We start from the raw sequence: 9,546 nt of genomic DNA, 5'->3' as shown, positions 1-9,546 counted from the left end.
GTACCATGCTGGTGTGGCCGCGGGAAAGTACTGTGCTGGTGTGGCTGCGGGAAGGTACGTGCTGGTGTGGCTGTGGGAAAGTAACGTGATGGTATGGCTGGGGGGATCCCTGTGATTGTTCTTTCAGTGCAGAATCAGGGTGAACACTAAAGTCCAACAGTGGCAGAATCACCAGTGGCATACCTCCATGCAGTGCAGCCATTTAAAATAAAAATATGTTTATTTCAAAATCAACATTTACTCTAAAACTCTTGGGAAATAGTAATCGTCTCTTGCGTAAAAGTATATAGCAACACAGAAAAACCACTGTATTATCTTTAGTTTTGGGGTCTTTTTGTTGTTGTGGTGGTGGTTGTTGTTGAGACAGTGTCTCCCACTATTGCCCAGGCTGGAGTGAAGTGGTGCTATCTCAGCTCACTGCAGCCTCCACCTCCCAGGCTCATGGGATCCTCCTGCCTCAGCCTCTTGAGTAGCTGGGACTACAGCCATGTGCCACCACACTGGGCTAATTTTTTTGTGTGTGTGTTTTTGGTAGAGGTGGGGGTCTCACTATGTTGCCCAGGCTAGTCTCGAACTCCTGACCTCAAGAGATTCACCTGCCTTGATCTCCCAAAGTGCTGGGATTACAGGTGTGAGCCACTACACCTAGCCATGTTTAGTTTTTTAAATCATACCCACTTTATTTTATGCAATCATGATAAATGATCATATAAATATGAATCAAGGCCTAGAAGAAAAAAGAGGACAAATATTTTAACATTTTTGAGAAGATAAAATAAGAGGAATTATTTTTCTTTGCTTTGAAATTCCATCAGTTGAGCTCACATTTGTTTAATAATGACAATAGGAATAGTCCTATGAGAGCCTCCTGTTTAGACAATGCCATGGCCGGGCCTGATGGCTCATGCCTGTCATCCCAGCACTTTGGGAGGCCAAGACAGGTGAATCTCCTGAGCTCAGGGGTTTGAGACCAGAGTGGGCAACGTGACAAAACTCTGTCTCTACCAAAAATACAAAAAATTAGCCAGGTGTGGTGGTGTGTGCCTGTAGCCCCAGCTACTTGGGAGGCTGAGGTGGGAGGATCTCTTGCGCCTGGGAGGTGGAGGTTGCTGTCAGCCAAGATTGTGCCACTGCACTCTAGCCTTGGTGACAGAGTAAGGCCCCATCTCAAAAAAAAAAAAAAAAAAAAAAAAAAAAAAAAAAAAGACAGTGGCTATAAGATGAATCTTGCTAACTCAACTCTGATGTGGCACAGGTATTAACCATGGACCTGTCATAGCTGGTGTAATTGGAGCTCAGAAGCCGCAATATGATATCTGGGGCAACACGGTCAATGTGGCCAGTAGGATGGACAGCACTGGAGTCCTGGACAAAATACAGGTAATGAAGTGAGTGGTCTGTGCTGCCTCCATGAACCATGTCTGTTCTCTTGGGAACCATACATAAGTATATACTAACATATTAACACAAAGGAAAAAAAGTAAACCTTGAAATTTACTTAAATCTTTTGGGGAACAATTTACTAACATCTGGGGAAATGTTTCTGCGTTAACTGTTAACACCACCAAAATTCTAACAGTATAAAGGCTATTGCACTTGTGAAAACAAATGATCTAGCAGTGACCAGCATGATGGTACAGCAACCCTGAGCATTCAGCACGGGAGTGGCGCCTCTTCCGCCTCTATCACTTCTCCTGGTGCCAGGAGAAAAGGACTTTGCAAGCGAGAGGGATCAGGCAACCAAAACCAGACAATCCCCAGCCTTCTTCACGCAAGCTGAATTGGGAGGAGGGGGAGTGGGAGGCCGCGGAGAAGCCGGACATGAAATAGAAAGTCGATCTGAATGGCGGCTGTGGACCCCGCCCAACGGGGAGGAAGGAAGGTCTGACAAATGAAAAGCAGTGGCTGGAGAAAACGGAAATTATTCTGTGTGACTATTCCTGTTGCTCATTAAATCAATTATAATCACGGTTAAAGTAACTATATTACAATAGCACTGATAATATCACACTTTTAAAAGCATTTTGAAATAACTGAAAAGATAATAGAGAAAAATGTGTTATTAGAACTACGCTGAAACTCTCCCCAAGCTACAAAGGAGCAGTGGTTCAGCCCAGGTTGGCAGTAACAGAATCAAGGAAGAACGGGAAAGAGGAAGAAGGCAGGCTACGAAGACGGCCACTCTGTCGAGTCTGCCCTTCCATTCATGCAGCACCTGCGTCCCGCGCTCCTCCCTGTGCTGATTAGGTGCTGCGGCTAGAGCGTGCGCCAGTCAGACTCACTCTGCCCTTGCACAGCCAAGGTTCTCTTGGAGGTGACGGCTATCCCCAGAAGTCATAGTGGTGTCGCTGCAAGCGTGACTGTGCTGGAGGACTTCAGCTTTCCTGTGTGACTGGGGAAGGCTCTGGAGAACTGGACTTTCAGACGACAGGCTGTGCGAGGAAGAACGGTGTGGACCTGGAGACAGTGCGTGAAGACCACCTTTCAGAGCTGATGCAGCAGAAGGGGAAGGGAGCCCAAGGCTGCGTTCCAGGACTGCGCTGAACGCAGGCAGTGCTCGCAGGAAGAACGGAGTGAGGAGGGCAGTGAAAATAAAGGTGGTCTGAGGTTCCCCTGGTGAAGGAGGGAGACTGGACCAGCGTGTGAGCTCACAGCTGAGTAGCAACATCTGCAACATTCATGGAGAAAAGTGAAGAAAGAAGGGTGCAGGAGCAGAAACAGGAAGCTACGATTCCTTCCAGGATTCCGAAGAACAAAGAGGAACTCAGCGAAGAGAAGAATAATAACAAGATAAAGAGGCTCATGTCATTATAATTTTAATCTGCAATGATTTTATACTCTTGGATAATATAAGTAGAATGGTAAACATGTTCACGAGGTTTAGATGTAACTTTAAATTTATTTACAGCAAAAGCCATTTTGTACCATGGTTTGGAAATTTTGCTTAAACTGTGGTTAGGGATTATCTTTTTAATCGTTATCATTCAACCCACACCCAAATCCAATTAACATGTTTTGGTTAGTACTAGAAGTTCCTTCAGTTCTGCCATTGTTAGACTAAGAAGCTATGCTGAAGCCCGTCATCATAATGACACATGACACGCCAGTGTAATATGTGTCCCCCTCAGAGGCACACACATCCAGTAACACAGATGATGTTTCAGTGAAGAGCCTGGAGATGCCAAGGTTTTATGGTCCTCACCTGCAGGTGCACCTGAGCGGGCACAGTGCAGACACCCAGAGAGAAGGGCTGGATCTGCCAGTAAGAAGCACATGTGCACGTGTGTGTACGTGCGTGTGCGTGTGTCTGTGCAGAACACTCTATTTGCCTCACTCTCGCAAAGCAGTGGATTCACATTTCACCCCCGTCATGTTACATTCTGGAAGAGGAATTCCTGCTAAATGGCAAATTTATATAAAGTCACCGGACTCACAATAGGTTTATCATGGTGGTCCTCTTTGAGGCTTTTGATGAATCCCTATAGTGTGCGTCTCAGCTTAGCCAAGGTGTGCGAATAGCTTTGCCTCCTAAAATTGACTGCACGGACTGGCACAGTCCTTTCCTCTGTAAAAGACTGTCCCTTCCATTGTTGTCAGAATGGGTTTTTTATTAAACCTCCACTTACCTGCCTTTCATATTTACCCCACCTCACTTGTTGCTGTGGTTTTTCTAAAGGATAGCTTTAATTTTTGTATGGAATAGAGGGAACGTTACTTCTAAGCGTCTGCCTTTTTTTACTCAGATTATGAGTCAACACTTGCGGCAAAGTAAGTAAAAGTCCAACAGAGAGAAGGCAGAGATGAAAGAGAAAACTAATGGGAGGTGGGGAGGAAATATTCCACCCAAACTGGCCATTGCCAAGGATCTGCTCACGAGATCCAACTTGGAATGAGTTTTCAGCACCTGCTCCAGCCATCTCCCCTCTCACTGCTAGGGTGCACAATGAGGCTCTTCTCCCTGGGGCTGGAACTGTGGTGGTCATCTGTGGAGAGTGCTCAGTTGCCCAGCCAGAGCAAGACTTGTGGGGCATTTTGGAGCCTAGCCTAATCATTTCCTGATGGTACCAAGGCTTCCAGGACTTTCTGCATAAACATCCCTAGCCACTTCCAATGCCCAGGGATGCTCCAGCAATGCTGGACAACCCAAATTCTTCTCTTGGCAGGGAGGAGAGGCCTGCCCCTTCCAAAGACTCACTTTCCCACCTGCCGGCCAGCCCATATCCCCAGCACACACCCGGAATATTCTGAAGACTTATGGCAGCAGTTAATATGCTCTCTAGCTCCCCAAGCAGCTTTCAAGCACTTGGGATAAGTATCAAAAGCAATTTCAGTGAGGCGGGTCAGGGAAAGCGTTCCCTCCTGGAGATCATAAATCTCCTACAGGTCAGTGTTTGAAATGAGTGTGAGCTCGTGTGTGTCTTGAAGAGGATACTAGGCTTCATAAAGCCCCATGTGACTCAGGGCAGGTCAGCCACCTGCCCTGGCTCCATGGCCTCTGATCCCCAGAGGGAAGGAAGACAGGTTTCTGTCTGTCAGTAGTGAGCCATATTTGTAGACCTGTGTTTGCTTCCTTAGCACAAGAGCTGGAAGGGCTGCATTTGGGTGGGTTTTTCTATTCCAAGGGTGTGGTGTGGCTGGCTTCCTCACTCCAGTAAGCTCTCTTTTCCATTTATGTGCAAAAAAAAAAATAGTAGTGAGATGCCAGGAAAATAAAAAATGATGCCCAGACCATTAATCAGCTTCTCCTAGGCCTGAGGAACAGGTTCTTTTTATTAAAGAACATTTAACTCCCAGCAAGCTTTCTAGCGTGGAAACCTCAAGAACAGCAGAGCAAGCCCACTCAGCAAGCCTGCGGGCTCCTCCTAGGCCTGGAGGCATAGTAACTGTGTGCGTCAAGATGGACGGCTTCTTCCTCCCATTCCCGTTAATCCTGCGGTGCTGATCGGCGGGCGGCTTGGCATTATGAACACCAGTGGATAGTTTAAAAATGCCAGTGATGTTAGCACCAGTAAATACCTCAACAGTTAACCCCCAAAGCACCAAAAGATTGGCTTGTTCTCTGTGTGGAAGGTCACTCGTCCGATGCCTGCAGAATTTCCAAACCTGAGTTTCTAGGTTTTCTCCATCTTCTTTCAGCTCTTATCCAGTACACGAAGTACTCCCTGGGCTACTGCCCTCCTCCTGGAACTTGGGCTGGACTAGAGCAGCAGGACATGGCATCTGGCTCCTGTGTCTCATTTTCCTTTCTGCCCTGCTCATCAGGGTCCCGAGGACCTACACTTGGGCCTTGTGCTCAGAGCTGTCCTTCACATCACATTGCAGAAAGGTGGATGATTCTTTCCACCCTCTCCCACAGCCCGCCCTTGAGATCTGTGCATGGACTTTGCCATGGTTCTGGGCTTCCCTTGAGGCCCCTCTCTGTCTCCAAGCCCAAGGAGGCTGGAGCTTTGCTGTTGACAGGACCCCACCTTTGCACCAACCCTGGGCCACACCACAGCCAAAATTGTGACATAACACTACTATATGCTGTAACAACACTGCTGTGTGCCACAACAACGCTGCTGTGTGCCATAACAATGCTGTGTGCTTGCAAGCTGCCCAGCCCTGCCACACCCACCTGGCACAGGTCTGTCACCCAAGTACCTGGTGGCCAGGGTCTCACAGGTGCCCTTGCTGCAGCTGTGCCAGGTGGCCTTCTCAGATGAAGTGGGAGGAGGTCACTCCTTTGTGCTTTTTTCTCTTGGTTCCGAAGCAGCAGTACCAGGGCTTTCTGTCTGGCCAAACTCAGACACCTTCTAGCGGAGTCTTGGTGGAGGACCAGGTAGCCCATAAAGGGGTCTGTCCTGGCCTCAGAAGCGGAGGCCTCGCCCTCACACCATGCCTGTGTGCCTCACTGCTTCTCTGCTCTTGCAGCTCCTCCCACCCTCAGGCAGACCAAGCCTGGGCAGGCGTGGGCCGCAGTTCCAGACATGGTGTCCCAAGGAAGGCGCAGCACACGTGGAAGCTGAGCGCGTTCGAGGCTCAGTATGGGACAGAGCATCTAAACTGAGGAGGAAGCGTCCCAGCCAGGGAGTTCACTGCCATCTGACCTGCAGGGCCGGGACAGGGATCGGCAGCCGGGCCCTCGCCTGTTGGTGCAATGGCAGGAAATTGGTAGTCATGTCAAGTCAGCAGCATGCAAGAGGGCTGCCCACCTCGGCCCTTGTGTCAGTGCAGTGAAGTGAGGGGACCTTTGACACTCGACTGAGAGCGTCACACTCATGCAGATGCCAGCACTCACATGCATCACACCTGTCAGATGTGGCCACTTGCGGGGATTGATCGTGCTGTTTCTCAGGATGTTTCTCCCATCGACACCAAAATCTATTATTAATATTGATGATTTCATGAAAGGACATTCATGACAATTTATAAACATCATCCAGAATCCCACCACTCCAACCTAGTTTGATGTACTCTCTTTTTTCCAGGTATCTTCCATGTGAAAACCTAACACCATGGGGTTGAAATCATAGCCTGGAGGTCCCAGGCTCAATTCCTTTTCTGGGTGACATGGTTCAATATTGTCTCAGCCGTGATAGCAGTCATGGTAGCACCATAGTTTACTGGAGTTACTTGAATTTTAGGTTGTTTCCAGGTTTTCCCTATCACAGCGCTGAATTAAACAATATTGTCCTTTACAATATTGGAATTTTCTTCTTGTGAATTACTTTCTTTTCTGCTAACGTCTCAGGAGTGGAATTTCTGGGTCAAAGAGCATGGTGCTTTTTTTTTTTTTTTTTTTTTTTTTGGCTCTTCATCCTTGAGGCAGATGGGTTGTATCAGTGTCAGTACTAAGCCCATTTTCCTGTGTTTCTGTGCCTTCTAGGTCACTGAGGAGACAAGCCTCGTCCTGCAGACCCTCGGATACACATGCACCTGTCGAGGAATAATCAATGTGAAAGGAAAGGGGGACCTGAAGACATACTTTGTAAACACAGAAATGTCAAGGTCCCTTTCTCAGACCAACGTGGCATCCTGAAGAGTCACCTTCATTTTGGCAAGAAGACTGTATTTCCAGGAAGTTACCACACACTTTCTGACTGCAACTTCTGTCCCTTGTTTTTGATGTGCGTGCTCTGTCTGTCCTATGGAGCCTCTGCAGACTCTTTCCCATGACCCAGTGGCATACCGTTTGGTGTCTGACGTGTGCCCAGATCGTTCTGCCACTTGCACTGTGCTTGCTCCTAAGCAAAAGGGAAAAGGAGCGTGCATGATAGAAGAAAAGCATCCAGAGAACTAACAAAGAGGAGAGAGGTGAAACACACACACACATTCTTAAGGCAATAAAACTAGGGGGTGTATATTATCTTCTGGTGCATGTTCTTTTCTGGAAAATAACATAGCTCGCCAACCACATCCGCTCGTCTGATACTCAACCACACAGTATTCGTGAATAAGTTGATTCTGTCCCCCACATGGAGTCTGTGCTTACCTGTCATCTCATTGCCAGTGGTGTCCAAGGGCCCCCGTTGGGACCCACGGCTCTCGTCCCTCTGCTCCATGTGCCTCATGCCAGCAGCACGTCACCATCCATCACCAGAGTTAGTCCTCACAGCCTAGGACCAGTTTTGTACCAGACTCGTCTGATGTTTTGATGCCATTTGTCTTTTGTAAAGTTAATTCATTAAAAGTTTTACGTACTTTGATTTACAGTGCCTGTATCTTATTTTCCTGTCTTCTTTCTCCTGTGGTTTGCTCCAGAATTCAAGTTTGTTTTCCATCCATTCTCCCTTTTGACACAGTTGATTCAGAAAGAGCTCTCCAGAAGCCAATACTGAGAGGTAATTCAGATTAGGACACAGTGTGTGACGCAGATAATTTGGTTACTCAGCTCCCTGGAAAGCGGGCAAGCATGCTCAATGTACCTAGTGGTCTGATTTTAATTTGGGCATCTCTAGAGAACATATTCAGGGAAAAATACTTTAACAGTAAAAAGATTCCCTGGGAGCAACAGTGCCCCCTCTGTCCACTACGCTCCTGTCTACAGGAAGAATGTTTTGTTAGAGCTAACAGACATAGACTGCAAAAGAATAATTTGGAAGAAGCTATGCAAATCAGTCTCACAACAGCGTGAACTAACTGCTAGAAGTACTAAGTCCCACTAACTGCCTGTTACGTCTGAGAAGGCGAAAGAAGACACACAGCCAACGCTTATGCATTTTTAAAGGCAGAAGACCTTGAAGAATTTGTTCTTGTAAATCCAACACAAGTTGTTTCGTACTTTTAACATAAAGAAATCATACTTTGCCAAATAGTGAAAAGTAGAGCAATCGTGTGTAATCTAATGTTTAAAAGCAAAACTGCAAATCATAGCCTAGTTGATCAAACTTGTTTTCTTTTTATAGCTCATGGCAGGCATCTGTAAGAGGCAGAGGACCCAGATGACCTCATAGGAAGCCTGTTATTCGTGGGAACTCGAACTTGAAGCACAAGTCCCTGGTTTGATTCCTGGCTCTGATTTTTTACTAGCTGTGTGACTTTGAACACATCTCTTAGCCCCTCTTAGGAGTACTTTCCTTATTGGCAACTCGTGGGATCGGTAGTGATTAAATGAGGCAATGACTGTGAGCAAGGCTGGCAGGTGCCCTGTGGCATTCACAGCATGGTGCAACTGCTGTGCCAGGACTGTGATTCATTCCCGGTAAAAAGCATTTACAGAAGCTGATAACCGTCCCTCATCACCAAAGTGTGAGTAGAGCATGACTTATTCAGTATTCTGCTTCAATCGAGAATTTTTTGATCCTGTAATCACAACTCGGCATTGGCCTTAATATACCCAAATCTCCAATAACAGTCATTGAAGCAAGAGAACTATTCCAAAGGCATTTCTGTTCCCTCTAACCGAAATCTGGACTAGGATGCCATTGCGTTTCCGTGAGCTCAAACTGCTTTAGAATTTATAAGATGAGCAGCAGACGTGCCTCGTAGGTTCTTCCTCCCTTACCATCCTAACTATACTCATCCTCAGGTCACCTTAGGTCATCTATCCTGAGTGAACACCCCCAGCTGAGTGATCCACCAAGTTCTCATAAACAGAGTCCCTACCACTCCCCCAAGGGATGCACTGAACTTGAGTTTGTGCTGAAAAGAACTCAAAAGGAGAATTGTGCTCTCCCAAAGCCATGTCACCAGTCCTACCAAACAATAGGCTTTTAAAAGCAATCAGAGTCACTGTCAGAATCCACTGTGGGAAGCTCCATGTGGGCCCTTCTAGGTGTGGTCCCATAGCAGCAGCCTTAGCATCACCTGGGAACTTGTCAGAAATGCAGATTCCCAGGCCCCAACCTGAAGGAGGACCCTGAATCTGAAATCCCTGGGGTGGGGGACCAGCACAATCATTGTCTAGTGAACAGGTTCCCCATGTGATGCTGATCCCTGATCAAGCTTGAGCACGCCCTCCTTCCCTCCCCAGTGTTTCTGCAAATGAGGAAACAGGGGCAGAGTAGCTCAGGCACATGTGTTCAGAGTTCCACAGCTGGTTAGCAGTCGAGGCCAGGCTAGAGC

At 47.3% G+C, this 9,546-nt stretch overlaps 1 protein-coding gene across 1 annotated transcript in view; it reads left to right on the top strand.

Annotated features, from left to right (window-relative positions):
* ADCY2 (adenylate cyclase 2) overlaps positions 1 to 7,688 on the top strand; it is a 450,913-nt gene extending 443,225 nt beyond the window's left edge. The window contains exons 24-25 of the mRNA XM_032279123.1: positions 1,256 to 1,380; positions 6,869 to 7,688. Of these exons, the coding sequence (XP_032135014.1) occupies positions 1,256 to 1,380; positions 6,869 to 7,021 (278 nt within the window). The 3' untranslated portion in view covers positions 7,022 to 7,688. The remainder of the gene's footprint in view (positions 1 to 1,255; positions 1,381 to 6,868) is intronic.
* Positions 7,689 to 9,546: the final 1,858 nt, after the last annotated feature.

The sequence above is a fragment of the Sapajus apella genome, unplaced genomic scaffold (assembly GCF_009761245.1).
Source record: "Sapajus apella isolate SASKATOON/1434 unplaced genomic scaffold, GSC_monkey_1.0 scaffold11, whole genome shotgun sequence".
Classification (NCBI taxonomy): Eukaryota; Metazoa; Chordata; class Mammalia; order Primates; family Cebidae; genus Sapajus; species Sapajus apella.
This window is presented reverse-complemented; position numbering and strand designations above follow the sequence as displayed.